General features: G+C 43.2%; 1 protein-coding gene across 1 annotated transcript; it reads left to right on the top strand.

The window, feature by feature from the left end:
* On the top strand, window positions 1-24829 carry LOC115361716 (glutamate receptor-interacting protein 2-like). Its single transcript, XM_030055300.1, has 24 exons — window positions 1-55; window positions 2673-2753; window positions 3654-3789; window positions 5649-5794; window positions 6471-6554; window positions 6653-6728; window positions 7415-7560; window positions 10265-10412; window positions 10526-10695; window positions 13328-13456; window positions 13714-13866; window positions 14213-14399; window positions 15875-16020; window positions 16248-16328; window positions 16748-16811; window positions 17385-17530; window positions 17911-18055; window positions 18394-18533; window positions 18681-18860; window positions 19644-19803; window positions 20582-20696; window positions 21005-21226; window positions 22231-22377; window positions 22507-24829. Exons 1-24 carry the CDS (start codon window positions 16-18, stop codon window positions 22702-22704), a joined length of 3240 nt encoding a protein of 1079 aa, XP_029911160.1. The 5' UTR covers window positions 1-15; the 3' UTR covers window positions 22705-24829.
* The last annotated feature ends 1664 nt before the right edge of the window (window positions 24830-26493 follow it).

Raw genomic sequence — 26493 nt, forward strand, 5'->3', positions numbered from 1 at the left:
ACTTAGACTGCAGCCATGCTGTGTGGTCTGAGGAGAGATACGAAGAACAGTATCGGTAAGACCACAACTCTTTCCTTTTTACCACACGCTGTCAAGAGGTTCTTCGTGTGTGTAGTAGCAGATGAGTCAAACCAGGAGGTGGTCCGTGGCTTTAAACGGCACATGGAGCAGCAAATGTGCAGTTAACCTGAAGGGCAGCCACTGGGACTGAGGTATTACCTTCACCTCTCCTGTCCAGTCCAGTTGCCATTTGTAGTTGATTTGTCAAAAATACAAATTTGTGAGTTTTTTTTTTTTTTATTATTTTATTTACATTTCAGAGACTGTAGTAGAAGCCTTACAACACATACTGTACATTATGGCAGTGGCAGAGTGCAAGAGATTTAAATGTCATTGGACTTGAGCACCAGCTCTGAATACCATCCTGCCATTTGTAATTGGGGCAGATATAGCAATGTAAACTGGGTCTGTTGGGACCCAGTTTATAAATAAAGTTTTACATCTGAAAATAGCATTATGATTTCATTGCCATTGTCAGTGCTGCCCCCCATATTTAACCTACATTCTGATTGGTTATGAGAAAGATGGCATACACTGCCCTGAATTAAACCAGTGGTTAATTGACCCACCAGATATATATGCAGGTGCTTAGATTCTTTTTTATTTTAGTCAGTTCAGGGATTCAGGGGCTCTTTAACGTGCAGCACATTCGGTTCAGCTGTACAAACTTCATCCTTGAGCCAAGCCAAACTTCCTCGTCAAAGACAGCATGCCCGACAGTGTTTTCACAATAGTTCTTCTACTCTTGGGGATGTTTATTAATCAGATCAATCCTGATCCCAGCTCCCCCCCATTAGGGTCACTGATGGTTATTTTAAGCTGGAGGGGGATGGCTGGGGGACGGCTTGATGGTACAGTAGTTCTCAGTCACGTGCAGTGCGTTGGGTCTGCGTAACCCAGAGCTAATGTTGCCTTTTGACTGCAATGACAGCTGCTGGACTGTCAGGGCCCTCAGGAAGCTGTGTGATTACGATGCTTTTGCCCAGCCTAATGTGTCTTTGATGTGTCACCCACTGTGTGTGTATGTGTGTGTGTGTATATGTGTGTTTGTGCCTCTAAGCTGTTGAACAGGATATTTGTGCAAGGATGTGTATAAAAGGTTGTGGATTACCATAGTGTGCATATGCATATTCTGTAAATCCTTGCATTTCAAAATATGCAAGTACAATTACTTTTGATTGAATTATCTTTACAGACTTGGTGTGGTCCAGGTCTGAGGCCCCCAGCTGTGTGCAGAGGAAGTTGGAATTTTCAGTTTTATTCTCTGTATCTAGGACCTGCCTAAAGGTTTCAGATCAGAGAGACTTTGACAAACCATCTTTGCCTCTCAGTTGTCTTGAGTCCTCATCTTCAGTCGGACAGATGTGGCAACATGATGTGGGCTGCGACAAGGCAATGGGTTTGATGCCCTCTGAGCATTTAACTTCCCCCCAGTTCAGTCTTGTCTCATCGGCACAGTTAGCAGAGGAAGCCATATCAGAGTTAAAGTTCCAAAGTTATATTTTGCAATCCAAAATTATAAAATGTTGGGCTTTCATAAACATCCAGGGATGCTATTTCTTAAATGATGATGGGTATCAACTATGAATTCTTGAAATGCAAGTAGCGCCTGCCTTGGATTCACTTAGAGACCTTAAGGACAGGCAGTGTATAGCTAAGGTGTTGGAAATGTTTATTTAGCAGAAAACAAGATTATGACCAATATATCTACTGCGTGGCATCAAAGGATTTGTTCCAGATCCCCAAACAGAAAAGACTTCAGATTTTGATTACTTTTATTTGATGCCTAGAGCATAAGGCAGTGACGTTCTCAGTCCCCTCTCAAAGAGAGGACTGGGCACAGCTCTTCTTTACATTTTTAATATGATGTTCAATCACTGTGCTGGTCAGTTGAAAAGGTAATCCTTAGCAGGCAGGATTACAGAAGTGCCAAGTCAGATTCTTCATCACTATGACTGCTGACATGTGTTTGTAGCTGTATGCAGGTTCAGATGGCCAGACAGCGACTCTGTTAATCTAGGGCCAGTTCAGTGCTGTGTCAGAAATGGCTCCAACTGTGGGGGAAAACATTTTCCCTGCAGAGCAGATTGAACATTTCCTAGTTTTTTTTGCAGCAGCTGCTGTAAATGACACGAAAATGATAATTTTCTCTCCATGCCCAAACAGTCCATTAACTACATGCTGTTCCTCCAGGAACATTCCCATGCTTTAGTAGTTGCATAAATCACGCTTGCCACAAATGTAGTCTTGTGTTAAATTAATGGTTTTCTAGGGTCTCTGCCTCAGACGTTGGAGGAGCTATTTTAAACTCTTGACCCTCTTACAGGGTTGTCTTGGAAACAAAGCAGAGTGACCTTCCAGGTTCCCGAGTTCAGACTGATTGTTCTCTTTCTGTTAGCTAATGCCTGACGGATGTGACTGTTGGCTTTGTGCTGTTACGCCCACATTACCAGGGGTGCAGTTCAGAGCATTAAAGTGGTGGCAGCTGTCATGATGTGGAATGGGATGGTCTTGTTCATTTAGCCCTCTGCTGCAGAGATTCCTAACATACCGTCACAGTGCTTCCTAACAGCGCCTCAATCAGCCTCTGTATGTCCCTGCTGTCTCCTCAGATGAAGGACCGTATTCAAAGGGTGGAAAGGATTCTGGGGCAACTGACCAATCACATTCCTCCCGGAGGCGCAGCCTCTCAGGTACAATATAATCAAAGCACATTTTACGTCTTTGTTTTTTTTTTCTGTTTTTTTTTTTTTATCTGTTGTCTGATTCATGCTTCTGGGCCCAATTCATCAGTGTCCTTCTAATGTAGAGGAATAGCCATAATGACTTTGACTGAGATACTGATTAAATGCATTTGTGTGTGCATGCGGACCCGTGTGTCTTCTATGTTTTACTTGATGCTGCACCGTTTTGAATATCTCACAAATGCTTGTATAAGATGAAAAACTGCTTGTGTGGCATACCTGTCATTGGTACTAAACTGCACTAGTCTCCCTTGGTGGACTTCACCTAGCATGATTTAAAAGCACAGCACAATGTGGGCCCCTCTGTGAGACAGAATGAGACCGAGTACAGTCCACGTGTGATGGCACCACAGCCGGCTGTCCATCAGAGTTACAGGTCAATCTCATTTTGAACTTCATTCACTTCAGGAATACATTTGAATTTCATTTTATGAACTGATGATTCTGCCATTTTTTTTTCAGTGAGTCTCTTTTTTCAATTTATGCATTGAATTTCTTTCCATTATCAGAATTTAGTGTATTATTATAGAGCTGACCCCATCCTCTCACTCGCCAGTCCATCAAAAAGATCAAATGAGAGTGAGAGATTAACAGGAATGAAGAAAAGAGTGAGAAGAGAAGTGAGAAAAACATGTGTGTGTGTGTGTGTGTGTGTGGGATAGACAGAACATGTGAGAGTCAAGAATGAAATCATGAATGAAACAATGACAGAATATTAGGGAAAATCTGAAACGAAGACATATGCCGAATGGAGTGAAAGTGTTTTGTTGCCTTTCAGACCGGCTGAATCTGTCAAGCAGATGCTAATGCTGACTGTGGATCTGTGCCTGTGTCTGTGTGTGTCAGCAGAGGAGTACCGAGGAGTGACCACCGTGGACCTGATGAAGAGGGAAGGCAGCAGCCTCGGCCTCACCATCTCTGGAGGGTCCGACAAGGACGGCAAGCCCAGAGTGTCAAACCTACGGCCAGGTGGGCTCGCTGCCAGGTGAGATCTCTGCTCGCTGATGCAGTTAAAATCTGGCAACCACACCAAGCTGTCTGCATGTGTTATTTCTGCTCTCACACGCGCGCAAGTGTTGTCTAGCTACACCAGCTCAGCCTAACCTCAGGATCATAGGCGTTACATTAGATCAGCTTCTTACTGGGTGATGCTAACTCTGGGACTAATATCCCAACAGGGCTTTTTTTTTTCAAGAAACAGCATGAATAAGGATGTGTCCTGCAATTGAAATTTATATATGGGTGTGTAAATTCCCCATTTATGAGCTGGAGATACGGTTCTGAAAAACTACCAGCTCTCATCATTTGCTGCTTAATTCATTGTATGGTGGTAATTATTTAATACAACTCTTTTCTGCGAGCTTTTTTTTCATCGGAGATTGTTTAATTAAGATTCAATTAATCTCATTTTCCCCAACGTCAAACACATGAAAGGAAAATGTAGTGGAACGCTCACGCTTCATGATGACTAAGCAGCATGTGATCCGAGCCCCTCTCTCAATATACACACACAGTACACACAGACAGGCGCAAGCACACACACACACACACACACACACACACACACACATGCACGCAAATTCACAATTTGTTGCAATGACACCACCCCTCTGAAATGCCTTGGCAAAACATTCCTTTGCTTGACAGTCACTGTGCTAATTCCAGCAAGCAGCTCGCCTTCCTACAACTGAATGCATAAGGAAGCGTTGGCTAATTGACTGAGTGGGAGGACACACAGACAGACAGAGAGACAGACAGTGAGATTCTGTGATGAGACTGGGCTGGATGACAGACAGGTCCGTCAAGGCCTTTGCTGGTTAAGATGCCTCTCTGTCCCCTGTCAGCGATGATTGGCAGTAGCCCAAAGGTGAGAGGGCCAACAGGGCAGCACATCTATTTAATTAGCTTCCCAGTGAGCAGCATGTTGACTCAGAATGTCATATGTGAGACACCATGTACAATCATCGCTCTGTGTCTGCAGAGGAGAGGCTCTCAGCAGTCCCACCCCAGCACACTCACCATCCTACAGCCATTTCTGTATGTTTCATACCATACAAACAGACCACAAGTATTTTCTGCTTGCTAATTTTGCGACTTGTTCGAGGGATATAGATAGAAAATAACAAATACAACAGACTGTGCTGCTCTGTCTTGATCTCACTGCTGTATCATTGGCTGTAAAACAAAATAGAGTTATGATAACGTGTGACACAAGCATTCTGTTAGTGCAGCAGTCAGCTAAGTTTATTCTCACGATGGCCATTTTTGAAAAAAGTTTGGATGGGAAATTCTAGCTACAAGATTGTCACAAATATTAAACCAACATTACTTAGAAAACAGCTGCACTGTGTAAAATTCATCGCAGTAATGACAAGAAGAGGAACAAAAACAACAGCAGCATTAACAAGAAGTAGAAGAAGAACCTCTCTTAACATGTTTGTGAGATGCTTTAGGATAAATTGAAAAAAACAGAACAAAAAAACAAATTAAAATCAATAAAAGAATAGAAAATGTCAAAGGGAGCAGTCAAAGTGTAATCAAAGAAAGAAACTCGAACATAGTTTCACTAAAAACAGATGAGTCTCACACTTGATGAAGATATTAAAAAGGCCTTTTTGGTGCACAGAGAATTTAGAAGAAGATACTGAAATAAATATAAAACTCTGATGCTAAAATGGCCTGAGACATAATATGTAAGCCTGCGTCAGTTTTGATGGCTGTTTCACACAGTGGAGACACGAACAAACACCAAAACAGGCCCGCGTTCTTCTCCGGCTCCTGGTTTGCGCCTCCACTGGATGGTCGTGGTCGTTGGACTGACATAACGTCTGTCGCTCTCTGCAGGAGCGACCAGCTGAATGTGGGAGACTATATCAAGTCTGTGAATGGCATCAACCTGTCAAAGCTTCGCCACGATGAGATTATCAGCCTGCTGAAGAACATTGGGGAGCGAGTTGTGCTGGAGGTGGAGTACGAGCTGCCTCCGTTTGGTAGGTGGAGCTCTGCGGGATGGATACACCACCTGTGTGTTTGTGCAAGAAACATTCAGGTTATCTGTAGACAGTTTTTGTCACTCCGGGGAAGCACTGTCATTGAAACACATGTATTTTCTAATGCACAAAGGCAGAAAATAGGTTGCTACCTTACAAGGTGATTAGTTGGGGTTGCAGATGGCACAGACTGGCGCCAGACATGGAGACCTGATTTTGATTCCTGTTTTAGTCATAACTATCATGGCTCCCTCCATCCCAGTCTTAATGCTGACCTTAACTTCAGACTTTCAAGGCATAATATATCATTTCATCCCTTTGTAACCTCAGCTAATTGTCCTGTAACTCTTTACTGTGCTGCTTGACGTAATCATCATCATCTTTGTGACTCCCCCTCACAGCATCTTCCTAATGATGCTTTAATTGCCGTTCCTTTAATAGAGAGCACAAGCACTGCCCCATTTCCACTTTTTCAGTGGCAAAAGCTCTGTCATGGTTCTGCGAAAAAGGCTCTCATTTCCTTCATTCATTGACTGAGTTGAATAAGAAGTGCTAGAGCAAAGCATCAGCTATGAACACTGAATATATGTTACTCAAAACTCAGATGATGACACCTCAAATTGTATTATATTGAATTTTTGAAACAAAATGCTTCAACTCTTTCTTCCACTCTTAGTCCAGACCCCCTCAGGTGTCATAGCCAAGACCATAGAAGTGTGCTTACACAAGGAGGGCAACAGCTTTGGCTTTGTTATGAGAGGTAGGTGACGCTGTGCTGTAATATATTGGATTGCACATTTTTTGCATTTTGTATTAAATAATAAAACTGATGTGGTATTCCTCTGTTTTGTTTTTCAGGAGGCTTTCATGAAGACTGGCACAGGTCTCGCCCTCTGGTGGTTACCTACGTTAGACCTGGGGGTCCTGCTGATAGGTGAAGAAGTGCATGTGATGAGTGTGTGTGTGTGTGTGTGTGTGTGTGTGTGTGTGTGTGTGTGTGTGTAGATGGGTGGTGTGTGGAGGAGGGGCGGTGCATGCTCATACCTGTGTTCTTGCACTCGTGTTTGGTCACTAAATATGCATGAATGAGTGTGTTAGCCTGTCTGAGTCTGTATGTATTGGTGCTTGCGTGTGTCCATGCTGTGTACTGTAAGTGTGTGTGTGTATTATTGCCTGTTTAAAAATTCATTCACTAGTCACCTTATTCTCGTATGCCGTGAAAACAGCTGTCGGCTATCGACATGGAATTTCATTCATGTTAATAAAAGCTTCTAAATAACATTGAAACACAGAATTTCTCTCACGTTAATGTGTGCTCCAGCACCTATATGGAAATGTGGAAAGGATGGCGCTCATCCCAAGGCTAATGCAGCGTTGCACTTTTCCCCGTGAAATTATTCAGTGCCCCAAAACACTTGTACAGTGGTGGCACAAACAATATTCACCATCAAAGAATGTATCTTGTTTATCCTTCATCTCATCTGGGAGGGGACACTCATGTGGAACTGTGTAATGATTTACTGTGACTGGTGTCTCCTGCTCCTGTCCTACCTCACCTCTTCCTCCTCCGTTTTCTCCTCCTCTTCCTCCTCCTCTCCCTCTCCTTCTCTGCTCCTCCAGAGAGGGCACTCTGAAGGCCGGCGACCGTGTATTGAGCATAGACGGGGTGCCTTTAAACAGGGAGAAGCATGCTGACGCTTTGACCATGCTGATGCAAAGCGGCCAGGAAGCTCTGTTCCTGATTGAGTATGACGTCTCTGTCATGGGTGAGCACACACACACACAGAATATGTTGAGGCATGGTAGGGCAGTGTTGCTCTGAGGGTAAATAATGTGGCCGTTTGGCTGCATGGATAGAAATGAGTGTTGGTGCTGGAAACGCCACCAGTGCAGTCACCCAGGCCCAGAGCGGCAACCAACAGTGAAAGGGTGGATGATTGATACTGGCTCACAAAGCATGCGACTGTCACGCATGGTCCTCATTTTGTTTATAGAGTCGATATTAAATTAAAACAGACTTCTTCAACTTATCAGCTAATTTTCCTCTCCAGAAGATTCCTATTTAACAATAAATGCCACAAAATAATATATATATATATATATATATATATATATTTCTTTTTTTTAAAAATTCCTTTATTAAACAGAATCCCATCCTGGAAAACAATGCACCCCCAGTGATGATGTCATGTGGACTAGTAGACGTGAACAAAAATTCCAACCAATAAAAACGTAATATTTTTGAACAATCACATCCCTCTCATTGGCTTATGCTTTTAAAAGATGCCTGTCTGCCTAATGTCCTGCTCTGATAACCCAAATTTAAGCAAGAGGCTCCCAAAATGCCACTGGACTTTAATGCCTTTGTGCAGTTTGGCTTTGAAAGGAGTAATGGAGTAATGGTGGTGATCTCTGTTAATAGTGAGTTCCTCAGAGGGCCCGAGTAGGCAGAAGGTTGCACCATGAAAGGTGTCATGAAAAAAATCGGGAAAATTATCAAGTTTCAGCAAGGTAGCCAATATCAGATATTTAATGAGGACCAGGGGTCAAAATATTGTAATATAGTTTAATAAATATGCAAGAGCAGGTGTTCCCAGTACTCCTTCATGTTTATGATTTATTGCAAACCACTCACTGCACTCCAGCACAATAAAGTTAAATTGTGAAATGCATGTCTCATATCACTCAGGACAACTTCCACTGACAATCATTGTTTTTTTTTTTCACTGTAAAAAAAATCTCCATCTCAACAAGTCATTTCATCTCATATTCAGTGTTAAGATCTTCTTTTTCTTTTCAAAGCTGAAATCAACCTGCTTTTTCTGAATAAGTGTCATTGTCTTAATACTAAGGGTGTGTTCTTCTGTATTCTGCCTTATTTTAACATATTACATATTATAACGCAAATTACTGAAACTGCATCAGAGATAAGGGGGATTATCTCATCCATCTGCAATTGGAAGAAAATCAACATTTTAAGACTGAAAATGTGACTAAATGACTCATTAAGATGGAGGTTTTTTGCAGTGTTAAAAAGAGCGCCGTTCTCTGATTTGACCCCGGCAGAGTGAGGTTGTGCATGAGCACTAGACAGATATTAATTGGTGTGTCGGAGCTGTCCTGCCATGCCCTAAGCCCTGGCGATGCTAAATATTTCAGCAGACAGGATGCCTCATATGTCATCAGCCAACACGAGCTCTCCTCCACCGTCACAACTGAATATTAAGTGAAGCAGATTGGCCCACATATCATTTCACATTCTCTTTGCAGAACTTTTTTTTCCCCGTCTTGGTTCTTCGGTGGTTAATTCATTCTGACTGTTCCACTTGAGGATGGCTGGTAGTGTGAGTGGGAAGGATGGAGGCATGCAGGCATTGATTTTTCTCAGATAAAATAAAAATGTATGCACACAAAAAGGAGAAACATAAACAGTTTCATCAGGTCTATCACTTAAGGTTCTCTTCAAATAATTAGTGGGAAAAAAAAAAACCTTCACCTTACACAAAACATGGGCTCTCCATTTTTCTGGAGAGTGAAAAACGTTTGCTGTCTTCAATTTTTTTTTTTTTTTTTTTATACTCTGTGACCTGCTATCTGTGGCCAATCAGTGATGATCTCTGAAATTAGTGCCACTTTGACCCAGGTGGCATCAGTCTCCTCCCATTTTGATCAAAATGACACTTGACTGTACTTTGACAGTATATTAATTAAATTTGCCCTCCCAAGAGGCATAATCAAAACATACATATTCATTATTCTACATACATTATTTGTTACATTATTCATTCATTATTCCCCAAAGACATTTTAAAGGGGGAGTGCACTCCTTCTTCCAAAAAGGTCAGGCAGGTCAGGGAATTTAAGTCCCACTACAGAAAATCTGTAAACAAGCATTTCTCCAACATCACAAGTTCCCAGCTTTACATAAATGATGATCAGATGAGTGACAGGAACGAGCACCTTCCTCTCAACATACATACCAACATTGACTCTTGAAATGACACAAGAATGGAGAGAGTAGGCTCCATGACACTGACACTGGGAAACAGGGAAAATCTAGTCCCTGTGATATTACAGACTTTCCTGACAGATAAATCACTGTCATAGTTTCATCTGTCCTTTATTCTGATGCTGCATTGTTGCAAAATGGAAGAATCAAACCCAGGGGCAAACACACCAGTGCAGATCAGTCTGTGTGGAAAATCAAATTCAGTAAAGTCTTCCTCTGGCTAGTCTGAGATTTTATCAAAATATCCCCACACATGCAGTAGATCATATTTTTTTTTCCTCCATTGGTTCAGAAATAAATATCAGTTAGGTGCATCTGATAAATCTACTTCATGCCTCCAAAGTCTAATCTGTGTGTGTGTGTGTGTGTGTGCGTGCGTGCGTGTGTGCGTGCGTGCGCGCGTGCGTGTGTGCGTGTGTGTGTGTGTGTGTGTGTGCGTGTGTGTTTGTGTTCCGTTTCAGAGGCAGTGCAGCAAGCCTCGGGCCCTCTGCTGGTGGAGATAGTGAAAGGTCCCTCAGCCACCCTGGGGATCAGCCTCACCACGGCGATATACAGGAGCAAACAAGTCATTATCATTGACAAGATCAAGGCAGCGAGCGTGGTGGAAAGGTGAAACACACCTCGTACAGTTTTCAGCATCACAAACACTTCCCTGACACTTTTTTTTTTCCTTGACAAAACACATTAAAAAAAAATAAAAATTGTCTCCCTGTCACTCCCAGGTGTGGAGCATTGCACATAGGTGACATCCTCCTGTCTATAGACGGGACCAGCACAGAGCATTGCTCCCTGATGGAGGCCACACAGCTACTTGCCAGTACATCTGATATTGTCAAACTGGAGATTCTCCCTGCCAGTCAGAGCAGACTTCCCATCAGGCCGCAGGAAACAGGTCGGTCCCGCAGGTGACAGGAAATAGAGAAACACGGGGATTGAGCAGTGAGGAGGAAAATAACTGTGGAGAAAGAAAGTGACTAGAAAAGCACGAACTAGACACACACACACCAGAAATACACTGCAATCCCATACACTCTGCCAGTGCCCATCTGCCGATCCCATGGTTTCATTATTACAAATGCAGGCTGCGCAGCCGGGCTTTGTTCAGTCCAAAAGAACTTTATTATAAATTCTAGTGGAGATCGCAAGGTTTCCAAAGATACTACATATGTCCTGCTGAATCACAGGGAAATGTGTATAAATTGATGTACAAACAAATAGACATTTTCTGTTTGTAAACTCGCAGGTTTGAAGGTTTCACTCAGATGAAGTGCAGCTTAAAACATTGCAACCAGCAGATACAGAAAATATGTCACATTGTTGCACAAAATGGATTTTTGCTCTAACTTTGAAGCTACATACGACGAAGTTTAGGGGAAAATCAGAGGCCAAGGGGTAAAACAAAGAAGCTGGTTTCGGTATAGATTGTGAAGAATGTGGACAGGCCGTGTTTTCAGCATGTTGCCCCCCGCCATATGTATTGTGATTGGTCTTAGCTATTTTACCTACAGCTGTAGAGAGCCTCACTGCCTTCCAGCTGCCTTCTTCCATGTGCTGTGAATCAGCCTGTGTGTGTGTGTGTTTGTGCGAGTTTGTGTGCGGGCTTGCGTGCTGCAGGCTACAATCCCTCTGCCCTTGGGTAGACAGTCGGCCTCTTGTGCATACCAACAAGCCACACACAAACATTTTCTCTGCCCGAGATCATGTTCGTGCCATGGTTTGCAGACTTATTTCTGGGTCAGCAGCTGGAGGGGCTCCTTAACATGTGAGCATGGAAGGAGTCATAGAACATGACACTTGGAAATATAGTATAGTTTAATCTTATCTGGGATGGCTGAACCCTGTCTCCTTCGATGTTGTGTTGTCCCCTGTTCATCAGCGTTTTTTTTTTTTTTTTCTTTTTTTTGCACAATCTGCAGAGCTTCATTTGCCCTGCTGTTTTTTTTTTTTATTCTCATATATATGTATATTTTATCTCTTAATACAGAGGATAATATTCTGGCGACATCCAAATGAATACCTTTCACTGTGCATTCAGCCTAATGAAGAACTGTGGAACACTTGAAGTGGATCGCAGCCTGTGCTCTTAATATATTTTCCCCATATCCACATGCTGCGTCTGAATTTAAAGCAAGGCACAGGCAGCACTTCTCTGCAAAATTACAGGCATTTATCTTGTCTGTCAAAATTGGATTCAATAAAGATTCATCCCTTGAATAAGATGCTATGACGCTATGATAAGATGATATTTTCACAGCCCCCCCCCCTCCTCTCCAGGATAAGGCATGATTATAAGATGCAATTTGTCTAATCTCCTCTGAGGATTTAATAAGACTGATATGGCCACTAAGAGATTAGGAGTTAATGTTTCTTTGCACCAGTATAGATAGAAAACACCATTTCTTGGAGAGCTTCCCCTAGGTGAGCTTAACATAAGCCGCTGGAGCCAGAGCTTTACAGGTTTGATTGAGTGTGATAGAGAAAAGGGCCAGAGGTTCTCCTGCATGTATTCTGATTATACACACGCATGGATTTAACCAGGTGCCCTGGATATGGCAAACATCCCAGGCCGCACTGTCGTCATCCATGTTTCCTGAAAATCCCCCATCCATGTGAGCTAGTTGTCAGAGATTAGGCCCCTGCTAATGAAGCACCAAGGATTACTGTCACATGCAACATTCTGTGACAAATTTAGCTGCAAAAATCCATATAGGGAAACATGTTACTCAGGTATGTACTATATGGTTTATGTTTCTCCATTAAATCTATCTAATCTGTGTTTTTGAAGCTGTGACATGAAAGACATGATGCCTGGCGATATTAATAACCCTGCTCTTCATTCGGTGAGAAGCTGCAAAGTCAACAAAAGGGCCAAAAGCACGTATGGACCCAAGCACAGCCAAGCTACACTCTTATCAGCCAGATTCTTATCTCCACATTTAGACCACACTGTCCTGCCAATCAGATGCAGGCACAGACATCCTGCATCATCAGCAATCAAGCTCTCAGCTGTGCGCAATCAAGGTCAAGCCACATGTCATCTTGCCTCTTCCTCACACCAGGGACAGCCGGCGTCAATTCCCGCTGACAACAGAGCCATGCTCAGCCACCGACTTACTCACCGCATTTCAGCACCTTCAGGCACCCTCGAAAACGAAATTATAAAAATGATCGCCAATTTGCACTCTGCTTTTGTGAAGCTTGCTAGTAAAAGTAAGATCCTGTTTATTGGACCCCCTCTTCTTCTTCTTTTGCTCCCTTTCAGTGCATCCAGTTACATGTGTCTAACTGATTTTCAGATGCTCATCAAAATACATTAAACCACAGGATTTAATCTAGTGTACCATGAAGAAAACATTAAATATCAATTACTTTTCTCCGAATTATCCCTCAGGCAATGTGTGGTATGGGATAAATTTAGACACGGGAATGAAAGCAGAATTTCATGGGCAGAATTTAGTACAGTGCATGAGAGGGGAGTGGATCTGGTTTACTTAATGGATGCATTTGTGTCTTTATTGCTGCAGTAAAAGTGCAGAAGAGCAACCATCATCATTGGGACCAAAGCAGCAACTACTGCCATCCCCCACATGCCAGCCACGGCAAGACATGGAGCAGCCCCAGCCACCCACACAACCAGCAGGACCACTGCAAATGTAAGTTATCACTTCTGACAGCACTGCTGCTGGCTGCACACACTATAGTAGGAGCCTTTTCTTCAGCACATTTGATAAATCTATTTCCAGGACATTTTCTCCAGCACCAGATAATGGTTTTCTTCTGTTCTGCGCACGCTATCGTATATGCATGTTTCTACTCGGTGTGCATAAAGAAGTCAAGTGATGCTTTGTTTTGGGGCATTGCATTTGTGTTTGGTTTGCTCTTACCAGCCGTTTGATATGCCCCCTCTCAGCTCTGGTGAGTGGCGGCTTTTCCCATTCCTCCACAGCCACCTCGGGCTTCAGCAGCCAGGGTAGCAACACGCTGCCCTGCCCCATCCCCTCTACCAGCCCCCGCAGCACCACTGGCAAGAGGAGGAACAGGAAGAAGGACCACAAGAGCTCATGTATGATAGCCACCCTCTTTCATTTGAGTTGTTTACCACATTAAAAAACGTTTGTCATGCTGTGAAAATACACCTCTGCTTCCTCTTGTCTCCTCATCGCCACTGCCCCTCGGTGTGTTGACAGATCTGACTGATCACTGACTTAAACGTGACTGACGTAAACACTGATGAGTGACTCATTCTCTCTCCCCTCTTTCTCTATCCTGTCTCTGCTGCTTCATGTCTTCTCCCCTCACCCTCTCGGTTCTTTTTCTCTCCCACAATCCATCTCTTGCACTGTTTATCTGCCACTTTTCCACTATCTCTCTCTCTCTCTCTCTCTGCCCTGCCCCCTCCCCTCTCTCAGTATCTCTGGCGTCCAGTTCGGTTGGCCCAGGGGGGCAGGTTGTTCATGTGGAAACAAGTGAGGTCGTCCTGAGGGGGGATCCACTCACAGGTTTCGGGGTCCAGCTGCAGGGGGGTGTCTTTGCCACAGAGACCCTGTCTGCTCCCCCAGTCATCCGCTTTATTGAGCCTGACAGCCCCGCTGAGAGGTAACGCGCTGAGACGCTCAACGAGTAAACAAATCATATATGGAGTCACCTTGAAATGCAGTGCTAATCATTCAGCCTGGTAACAAGAGAGTGCCACCACATATGACAAAATAACTAATTTTAGCCTGATGTCCCACATCACCTGAAAACAGGAACATTACAGCTACATTTGTCCAGTGTCTGCTAAAGTAGTGAGTTGCAGTGTTTGTATTAGTCAACCTCAGGTCACAGTAACGCTGTATTTCTTTAGTAAAGGAGACCACAGTCGAAGATGTAAAGATGTGCATCTTTTTGGCATCATTTTTGAGTGTGTTTGTGATTAATCAGAGTTACTTTAATTGTTTGGAGCTCCTTACTTCTCCAGCAGTAGATTTATTACTCAAAATCAGGTTACTGGTAAAGGCAATGAATCGTCGGAGCTGGGTTTGTGTTTAAAAGGCCCCTGTGCGCTGGTGTTTATTGATCAAGGCGATATGATACAGTCCAATTAACACATAGCACTAATCAAGCCAGTGTATGGTATCTGCCCTTGTCTTGCATGATTAATGATGGTGTCTGTGCTGGTAGCAGAGGGCCATGTCCCTTGGGCCTTGTAATATGATTAGTGCAGCAGCAGTTGGACAGGAGTGTCTCAAGTACAGCATCCTGTTGTAGTGTTGGTCTCTCAGCGTCAACACAAGGTTAATGAATAGCACTGGTTGGTGACTTAATCTTATTTGACAGTTCTTCCGTGTTTGCCCTCACAATTACGAGTCTGATTGAATGTGTGATTCTCTCTCTGACTGTGTGTGTATGTTTGTGCGTGCACATGTGTGTGTTTGCCGGGTTGATGTGATTTTTTTTTTTTTTTTTTTTTTTTTTTCAAGTTCAACTAAGGTTACTTTCTATGAGTTTACATTGAGCCTAGCGGCCATCATCCATGTGAGTCCACGTGACATGTTGTGTTAAACTGAGTGGCACGGTGTCACTCATGTCAAAGTCATGACAAAGGAAAAACATGTTTGCTGCTCTCTGATGTTGTGGTGCAAATACGATCCCTTTTCATCAAGTTTAATGAGGAGCAGTTGCAGCTTTAGATGCGCATAGCATGTTTTTACATTAGATAGATACTTTTATTTGACCCCACAGGGAAATTGATTTTCAGCATATTCACAAAGGCATTCCATGGCAATATCGCAGAGTCACCAGGAGACATTAATCAGTACTCATACGCACATCCATACATTCACCTCACATTGGTTAGGTGCAAAAAGAAACAGGTCAATCATAGTTAGGGTGGGAGCAAACTCCTGGACATCCTGCTTATTAATATTATTACTAATACTATTAATTTTAGCTGTCAGGCTCATTCCTAACTCCTGATATACCATGTGAGGTGCTTTTGTTTTTACATCATTTATCTCTTTAACACAGCATTGTTTATACTCTCCCAGCCTGTAAAATAATACATTCTGTGTGTGTGTTTCCTTGTGAAGGTGTGGCCTGTTGCAGGTTGGGGACAGACTGTTGTCCATTAATGGGATCCCGACGGAGGACGGGACTCTGGAGGAAGCCCATCAGCTGCTGAGAGATGCCGCTCTGGCCAATAAGGTCACACTGGAGCTAGAGTTTGATGTTGCAGGTATCGCACATTGCTTGTTGCCCAAGGATGTGATCAGGAACAAAAGGCAAAAACACTGCCCTCTCCCTTGGGAAATGGCAGAGTGGGAGTTTTATGTCAAAAACTTGAACTGCTGGGAAAAAAACAACTTTCCTATACATTCCTGATTCTGCAGTTTAGTGTAGCTATAGTGATGGATTAGCTATTTAATCCTGCTTACATTTATCTGTATTTTCGTTCTCAACTAGAGTCTGTGATTCCCAGCAGCGGCACCTTCCATGTTAAGCTGCCCAAGAGGAGAGGAGTGGAGCTGGGCATCACCATCAGTGGTGAGTTAGCAGAGACATCCAGCAGGGGGCAGTGTTGCTCACTTTTAGCTCACAGGCCCACCTATAGTAAATCTCTTTTTTTGGATCATTGCTCTGTGATCCAAATAACTACAGATTGCAACACCACGAGGGCAAATACCTTATTACCTCCAGTGAATAATCCTGGCTTCCTACCAGCATTCATCATTACCATTTCTTATGCTCTAATTAGCTCTGAATAACACTATGAAACAAGATGGCTATGATCAAATATAATTTTGTAATTTGTAATAATCATTTGTAGGCAGTGGTGCCAAACCACTTTTTTTTTTGCACATCTTTCACTGTTCACATTTCCACATAGTTACCACAGTTTTATCATTATATAACGGTTTTATGGCAATAATACTAATGCTTCAAGGTTTCATTTATTTCATCAGCAAGTAAGAAACCTGGCAAACCCCTCATCATCTCCGACATCAAAAAAGGAAGCATAGCACACAGGTATGTCCCATCGTCATGTGCAAGCTATCAGTATAGTTATTTTTAATGAGTGAGCACTAATCTCTCATTTGCAGATTGTATTGCTCCAGCTCTGATGATAGCAAATCATGTCCAACATTTTTCAAATATCTAAATCACAGATAATGGGATGTTTCAGTGGATTCAGATGGATGAATCATCCTGGTTTTAGTGATTTCGACAGAATGTGACCTGCAACATACTTCTCTGTTCCTCTGTGGGTCACACTAGGCAGACATGACTTCTGAGTAAACAGTTCAGGGTGAACTAGGTTTTCTAGGCCTATGTGGGATTATTCAGGAACAATATAAAATTGTTTTGGAAACCCACTGTGTAATACAATCCTAATTGGATTGAGCTATCAAAACTGGATCAGTAGGGCAGAGCAGCTACATTTCAAAAGGGCTCAGTGTTGATTAGGTTGAGGGTGAGGTTACGGTCACCCCCAAGGATCCCTGTGAGACACTATGCTAATAGGATTCCTACTGTATGAGTCAGGAGCAGCTCCACATCCCTGGTTAATAGTTATGATCCTTTTGCTGTTGTATCTGATAGAACAGGCACACTGGAGCCTGGAGACAGGCTGCTGGCCATCGACAGTGTACGTCTGGAGAACTGCACCATGGAGGATGCCATGCACGTCCTACAGCAGGCCGAGGACATGGTCAAACTCCGCATCCAGAAGGATGAGGACAACATTGGTACATTTACTCTCAAAAAACCCAACATTCCCTACCTCAGTTTCCCTACTCAACATGATTTTCAAGGCTGCATTTTCTATAAAAGCAGTGCCAAGTGCCATGAGTGTGACATCAGAATCAAGGGTGTATTGCTTCTTGAGTTTTATGGTTACTATACTGGTCCACTGGCGCATACCTTTATGTATGTTTATGATGAGCTGCAAAGAAGTGGCCCAACAGTTGTTCTAGACCATAATATTTGACCTAGATACCGTTATATCTTCACAGGGATAATTATTTCTTATATAATTTTGTCTGTCTGTGTGTACGTGTCTGTCTCTTTGTGTTCATTTTGTCTTTTGTCTTTTGTGTCTGTTGGTATGTGCTGTTTCCCCATGTAGATGAGTTGGAAATGTCAGGCTCTATTATCTACACAGTTGAGCTGAAGAGATATAATGGACCACTGGGCATTACCATCTCAGGCACCGAGGAGCCCTTTGACCCCATCGTCATCTCCGGCCTCACTAAGAAAGGCCTGGCAGAGAGGTGAGGGGACAGGACTCACAAGTCACAAATGACAGGCTGCGGGTCATCGTAATCATTTGAGAAGATGGTGACACTTAAATTAGTCCCAGGCCAGTGGAGTCTCTTTTGACCCTCTTTGGAAACTTCAAAAACTCTGTCTTGTTAAACATGGCAGTAAACAATGGCTGTCTCGTCTTTTTGTCCCCTTCTTTTCTAAAACAAGAAGCGTCTTTGTTCCTGTTTCTGTCAGCACACTGGCAGCCTGACAGTTCTCCTGGCCCGAGCAACAGCTGAGGCCACACCGGTACTGTCTGGCATAGTCTGGTATCTCTGTCTCCTCTGCTCTCCTACCCCTGCAGGACTGGGGCCATCCATATAGGGGATCGGGTCCTTGCCATCAACGGGGTCAGCCTAAAAGGAAAGCCACTGAGTGAGGCCATTCATCTCCTGCAGATGGCCGGGGAGTCTGTCACCCTAAAAATCAAGAAACAAGCTGACCGTACGTTGGCCCTCTCTTGGTTTCATAGTTCGATGAAGTAACACTATGTTCCGTTTTTGCAGTTTGAAAATGACTGCTTGTTTATGGTTTACACAGGAAGTGCATGTGTTTCTTAATGCTGACTTGACTCGGTGTTTTTTTCCCCAGAGTGTGATGGCCGTCAGCCCTCAGAGCAGGCCGGGTTTCTAAGTGACACAGAAGACGAACTGACCGACTCTCAAAAAACCAGTAAACACTCAGAGGTCTACTCTGCCACTGTGCCCAGTATAGACTCTGCCATGAGCTCCTGGGATGGCTCCGGGTTCGACGGCGGCTACGGCAGCCAAGGTGAGGTTCACAAGCAGCAGCAGTAGCAGAAACTTTTATTGTTCCCAGGGGAAAATGGTTTCCCAGTGCGAAACGTTGGCCTAAGACATAAGAGGGCAAAACAAGTGACATAAGATGCATAACACAAGTGCAATCCAATAACAAATAGTACAAAAACACATGTGCTAACACAGGCATGCCATACCATATACCATACTATATCATACTATACCTACATGACACACAGTACTAACATGTAACATAACACACAACATGCTATTGTATTTCACCAGTATACTGCAAAAAAGAGATTAATATGACATTTAGTTTCATATTTGAAATTAAAAGCTGAAAAAAAAATCTGCCAAGAAAAACATCTTAACAAATATAAATATGCTGAAATATAAAAAATGCTGGAAGCAAGTTGATCAGCATTAGAAAAAACTGTTAACATCTCTTCCTTCTGGCAGATTGTTTTACTTATTCTAAGAAGAAACATTTTAACACTAAACTCTAATGCTAAAATGCTGGTTTACCTTGAACAGGTATGTGTATTGCAACCGGAAAAAATAAACATGAATAGGGAGGTTTACAGAAGCTCATAAGTGCTGCACAAGTGAGTTGCACTTGAAAACAAGAGAAGTGGGGAAGTTAGAAGTATTTTGTCATGTGAGTATCGCACAGTGTCTTATGTTGAGTGGATTAAGACCGAAATGGCTTGGGGGACTGAAGGAGAACTTGGCAGTCTAAAGTCTATTTTCTTCCTCGCATCCGGTGAGATAAATGGGATTTCTCTGTGTTCAGGCACATATCTTCACAAAGCAGCTGATTTAATTCTCAATCCGAATGAGTGGAGACGCACAAAACACCGGAGCCACCCCGGTTCCAGCTCCACAGCCCTCGCCCACCACACAACCCTCTACGATGGGAGATTCACTGAGGATGAGTGGGACAAAATACCTGGGTGAGTGCACGGGCCTGATCGTCTATTGGCCTCTTAAGTTCAGTTTCCTGCGTATCAACATCCTCTTTGTGTCAGTACAGCTTTAAGTGTTTTTAATTCCTCTTTTTTTTTGGTTTCACAATAGAGACCAACTTATCCCTCATTTGCTCCATATTCTATGTATCTGATGTAGCTTTAATGTTGTTTTCCTCCATTTGAGTTTATTGAAAGAACAAACTGCAAAATTGGATTTCTTTTCTTCTTATTTTGTGTCTCATGCTTCCATGTTTTGTGCTTTTCCAATCTGTCCTTTTTTTTCTCTTTCTCAGGTATTCTCTCTCTCACCTGCTTTACTAACTGCCCACGAGCTGTTTGGTGTCTCACATAAATACATCTTTTTCTCTGTCGCTCCTTGTCCACACCAAAACTTTTCCTCAAAAAAAAAAAAAAAAAAAGCACCTTAAGGGCCCGAGGATAACACAGCCGTGTCTGTCACTTCACTCTTGACCTTTTTTTCTGAACTTTCATGTCACTTGATTTCAGTTCCTGCTTTTTTTGGGGTGACATTACTTTCATTACTTTCGTAAACCGCCATAAAGGCTTTATCTAATCTAGCGGACTACTCAGCGTTTGAGCTGCCACAAATGAGAGAAATTATATTAACGCCTCATTGTGGTCCTGAGACATTTTCAAAGGGACTCTCCATCGTGCAGCCCAAAAACTGCATTACCCACGCTTCCTTGTAGGCAGCGCCAGCCTTCAAGACAGCTCTCATGTTCTGGTTCCTGCGTTGTCATAGATTCATCAGCCCCCCTCGTTGCCATGGCACCCTGAACCAGGAAGACAGCTTCTGGTCCCAGGCCCTGCAGGACCTCGAGACCTGTGGCCAATCAGAGATTCTCAGGGAGCTGGAGGTAGGCCGCATGTCATCCCTTCCCACCCCACCCCGCCCCTCCCACTCCCTTTCCTCCCATCTGCTTTGTCCTACTCATGTATTCATAGACCGGTGTCGGCCTAAATGACCATGCCAGATGAAGCATTATGATAATCGCCAGAGTGTGTAATCTGTTATTAAATCTGACAAGACAGGCCAGGCACCTGCTGCCAAACTGATCGAGGAAGACATTTGCACAGGGCCCTGGCCTCTAATCGGGCTCCATGTATGAATATGTTTTTAACGGCGGCTACGTTTTAACAGTCCCTTTGTTTTGTCCTCTTTCAGGCATCCATGACAGGCAGCACTCTTAGTTTGTACCTTGAGGAGACCAAGACCCATGAGGACTCGCTCCAAACTAGAATTAGCCCCATTAAGAGGGAGGGGATCCATGACGAGCCAAAGACCAAAGGCAACCTGAACAACACTCTTGGAGCCGGGGTCATACCACGCAGGGGAAAGGGGTACCCCTCAGATATTTTGTCCCCTACTGCCCTGGAATTGCACAAGGTAGTTTGATTAAGGAGCATGCTCAGAAATGTGGCAGGCAGGCTGCATCACAAAATAAAAAATAACCACAATAACTCAGACATTTAGGTGTAAAAGATCTCGGTTGTTAAACTGCAGTCTCATGGCCTGCTGAACACGGCGTAAACAACAGTGTCCTTAGGGAATCTGGCTATTTCATCCACAGAAGTTTGTATCTCAGTGCTTCCCTTACTTGGCACACTATGTGGTACAGTGTAACTAGACCCAGTGGAAACCATGCCAGTCAGGACTTGCAGGGTGTTTATGACAAAGAAAAAAACAAACAAAAACACTTAAGTGCACTTATTATATAACCTCACTTCACCAGCTGCTGGTGTGTGTTGATTACCATCTTCTCACCGCATGCCAACGGCCCCAGACTGTGCCGATCTACCACCTGAGACGTCCGTGTGGCGTCACACTCCTCTATGCAGGTCACATTTGGCTTGGGCTGCAAGTTACATAATTGTGTTGTGACCCTGCAGTTCAATTGGCCACAACCTTGGAAACACTATCTTTTGGTCTCTGTAATGTGGAAATAAAAAATATTTTGTGTTGACATTTCTCACTCGGTATCTTTGAGCATTATCTTGGCTCGTCTTTTTCCACCTCAGATCTGTTGTTGGTTACGGGTAAACCTGCTGAACATGGAAGAATTAATTGAGGCGTGTGGCCGTTGAGCAGCTTCTGTTTTGTATGCATTTTAACAGCCTGTCCACAGAAATTAAAGGAAACAGCACTGGCTTTGTTCCTCTTTTTGCGCTGTTCTTCATGGTGCTATGGTGCTATTTATTGCACTGAGTTATGATTGTCTATGTCCCTTTCCTAGTCTACAAATGACTAAGCTGTTAAGTAAGAAATGCTATACAGTCGATGCGCAAGGCAAATAAGTATCTGAAATCTTGAAAGGCAAAGTAAAGATTTTTGTGTGTGTTTATTGAGCTATAAACTTAACACTAACACTAAGGGGCCTTCTGTGTTCACAGGTTACCATAAGAAAGGACCTTGAGAGCCGTGACTTTGGTTTCAGCGTATCTGATGGACTCCTGGAGAAAGGTGTTTATGTCAATATGATCCGCCCGGACGGCCCAGCCGACCAGGCAGGATTGAAATCCTATGACCGCATTCTACAGGTATTTTTTATGTGAGCAAAGGTCATCACTTGGGACAAAAAATACCTTGGCATGACACATCAGTGCTTTATCCAATTCGCTATGCTCTGAAAATGAATTAAAGTGAATTGATTGATTGTAATCTTCCAGGTGAACCGTGCAAGGACCAGAGACTTGGACTGCTGTCTGACTGTACCCCTCATCATTGAAGCGGGAGACATCTTGAACTTGGTCATTAGCAGGAATCCACTGGCAGCAGCAGACACCGCGCCGCGCGAGGACTGCGAGGACCCCTCGAACTCACTGTTATGTTTTCCAGAGCACAGGACCAACAGCATCGCCCTGTGACCAAGGTCATGGATTCCTGGCATAGGCACTAGCTTTTGAAATACTGTATCACTACGTGACACTGAGCACGGTGAGGTTTGTTGTATTGTACCTCTTACACGTTCACACTCGACACATTCAAATGAGCACAGACACCCAACACAGAGCAGCCGCTGACTTGCGCAAATGCATTCTAGCACAGAAAACACGCTCCTTCATGTCAGGCCCACTTGCAAGCGTCACTCACTCACTGAGACACTCACAAGTGTGGGCATTCACTATTGCTGGTTTTAGTCACTGTGCTCACATGACGCAGGCCAGAGGAGGCTCTGGCTACAAGGCCGTCCCCCCAAAGGCAAAGCCAAATGCAGAGTTATATAACAAGGAAGTCATAGCTTGTGACAGGACGACCACACAGAAGCATCAACGCTGGAGAAATTCAAAACACAGCACATACACGCAGGGCGTAAATCTAGTATCTTTTTTCTTCGATGGGGTTTACGTTATTATCGAGAAACATCAGAGTGAAATTGATCCTCTGTAATTTGTCACCCCATGCACAGATGCACATATAAAGCGCCATATGCAGATAATACGCACACATACATATACACGCACATGCACAAGCACAGGGTGTAAGCGGACACAAGGTTCAAGGCATGTTGTGCTGGTTTATTATTTCAGCCATGTCTTGGCTCACTGCCATCTTTTCTAGGCTCATCAGCCCCCTTCACTGCCTGCCCCAGAGACAGGATGGTGCCTCCAAATAGTAGGTACAATGCTCACTGCTACTTGCCAAGTATCATAAACTATTTTAAAGCCCCTTGTATCTTCATGTCAAGAATGTTTGTGAAAAGAGGCTATGCCCTGTCTGTTTTTAAATGGTTGTCATGCAACACATAAATAATTTCTTAATGGTTGAAAAAGCAACTACAGTGTTCAGTTTTTTTTTTTTTTTTTTTTTTTCATTTTTATTGTATTTTCTTAATGACCCTGCAAAGGTATTGTTGGTTGCCAGTTACACATTTTGCACAAAGTTCTTTGTTACACTATTTGCACACCTTTTTTGCCTGAGTTTGTTTTTCTTTACACTGATGTTTGCTTTGCCCTGACACCGCTTTAATCTCCCTATTATGTTCATGAGGTCACAGTCTTCCTTTCACTTTATCATATTTTCACATTCATTATGTGGGCCTGGCTGTATGTAAACATGTTTCATAAGGAAATGTACCAGTATGACTTAACAGTGGCACTGAATCTATGAATCACTGTGTTGTTGCTAATGGTCTGTTAAGTGAACTATGTCTTGCCAAATGTGAGATGAAATGCCTTTCACTTTTGAATAATGAATGATTTTCTTGTTTTCCGTTGAGCACACTCATTCTTTAAAGGCCCAACTCTGCGTATGCTCAGACTAAGTATCAGTTAGCCGTCCCTCTCTACAGTAGCTGTTTCTCTTACCATGTCTATAAGCATGTTAAGCATGCATAGAAATTGTCCTTTAACAAAATTTCATCAGTCACTGATGGTGGGGGAAAAAAATTGGAGTGATCTGTCTGGCTCCAATAGAAACTTTGTGAAAGTGTTTTCTTTTTTATCCTGATATTAGGTGTTTTTATAAAGCTCTTGCGTAACAAATCTGGCCTGCTTACCCAGCTGCCTCAGTGGAAATAAGATTATTTGTTTCATTTCATGTATTGGCTGATGTAAAGATGTTGTGAGATAGCAGAGTTTCACTGTCCCATTTAGAGCCGCCTTGGATGCTTATTAATCCTTGGGACAGTTTTTTCATTCTGCTCTCAGACTCATGTCTTCTATTAAATGTTGTATACAGCGACCTATTTTTAAGGTTTCACATTGATTTTGTTACCCTTTCTTCTGTACAGTGTCTCCCTCATGATAGTGTTTTATTTTTCTTTACATGCACGTAAAGTTTCCTTATGTAAGGTGTAATACTGAATGTCTTTTTTTTTCTTATTGGTTTATCTCCACATCCTCCCTGATGTAACTATTAATATACTTAAGACAGGTGTCGGTTCAAAGAAGCCTGTAAGATAAATAGGATATTTTATTTTTGTTATTTTTATTTAATTTATTTTAATCTAAGAAATGTTTCTTTTTATTAAAATAAAGATATGAAAGTATAGTTGTTTTTGCTGCAAGTGTTTCAGCAGTGCAGTGTTTAATTTGTCCTGCCCCACACAGATTTCCCACACTGACCCGTGGATTATGTCAACAGCTCTGTGCTATGCTAAGTTTTTGTTGGAGATTTTCACTATTTATCTGTGCCTAGGTTTGTGCTGCTCCTGGTGTGATAGAGCGTGTCAACTGACAGGCCAGTCACTGAATGGGCTAAACATAACTTACAATGCCAACAGTCCTATTCTTTATACCAGACACATGCCCAAATAAGCCAGTCCCATCTTTGTGGGTGAGATGTCAGTGCTTTTTCCACCTGCTGGGGGCCACTGGATTGATGACGGTGGGGGGCAGGTGGGCGGGGGTCACTCAGAAACATTTACCACCAAGTGTCAATGAGCTGTCACAAGGGCTGTCGGGGGGTGGGTGGTTGGGAGGCCTTCAAAGAAGGACGTAAGTCTGAATAAAAATAGTTTGCTATTTCGGGCCTGGATTCAAGTTGTATTGTGCTTCGCAGAATTACCACTTACTCAAAATACAACGTATTGATTGAGGGTGAAAGGGGGGAAGCAGCCACATGACGATAGAGGCACAATCGGTCAAATCGGTCAAATCCAATGCTTAGCAGTGTTTAATGTTAGTAAAAGACAAAGAAGTCAAAGTTGCCAAGACTGTACTTGTGTGCCTGTGTGTACTTGAGTTCTGAACACACACAAGTACACACAAACGCACACTTTTTTTTGTCATGTGTTCTGCTCACACCAAGAAAGCGCCGCAGTATCTCAACCAATGGGGCCATGCATGTGCCACACTGTGTGTGTGTTTACAGCTGTGAAATGGTGACAAGTCATCTTGAGACCTTCAATGCTCCTCAGCACAGATTCTACGAGTCACTGGAGCTCCACTGGAAGGATGGATCTCTGTTCTTCCAAAAGACACATCAACATAGGAGACAGATATTAGAGGTGAGATGCAGTGTGTGAGCAGCCACATTACAAAGACATGCACATTTAAGGGTTCAGTTGTGCAAAAACCAGAGGCACTGGTCTACAGGGATGTAGAAAAAAAAGCGATGTGGTCAGATGAGTCATCATTCACTGTATTCTGGACGGGTGGGTGAGTGCATGTGTGATGTCCACCAAGAGAACGGGACAGGCCTGAGTGCCAGAGCCCTGCTCACTGCAGATCAATACAAAGACATTTTTAGTGTTCACCTTTATCCTACAAAGAAACATTTCTACCCTGATATGATGGGAGAGGTCTCTTCCAGGATGACAGCGCCCACACCCACAGGGCACGAGGGCTCACTGAATGCTTTGATGAGGATGAAGATGAGTCACCACATCCCAACCCAGCTCAACACCTATGGGAGATTTTGGGCTGATGTGTTAGACAGTGTCCTTCACCACCATCATCAAAACACAAAAAAACAAATGAGGGAATATTTCTTGGAAGCATGGTGTTCCATCACTCCAGCAGAGCTCCTGAGATGTGGGCAGACTCTATGCCAAGGTGTATTGAAGCTGTTCTGGTAGCTCATGGTGGCACAACAGCTTATTAAGACACTTTATGTTGGTTTTTCCTTTAATTTGTCACCCGTCTGTATGTTATGTGACTCCTGTAGAACCTGTGTTGTCTGTTTCTGTTTCTGTCAGCTGAGTTAAAGTCACA

This window comes from Myripristis murdjan, chromosome 7 (assembly GCF_902150065.1).
Source record: "Myripristis murdjan chromosome 7, fMyrMur1.1, whole genome shotgun sequence".
Lineage (NCBI taxonomy): Eukaryota > Metazoa > Chordata > Actinopteri > Holocentriformes > Holocentridae > Myripristis > Myripristis murdjan.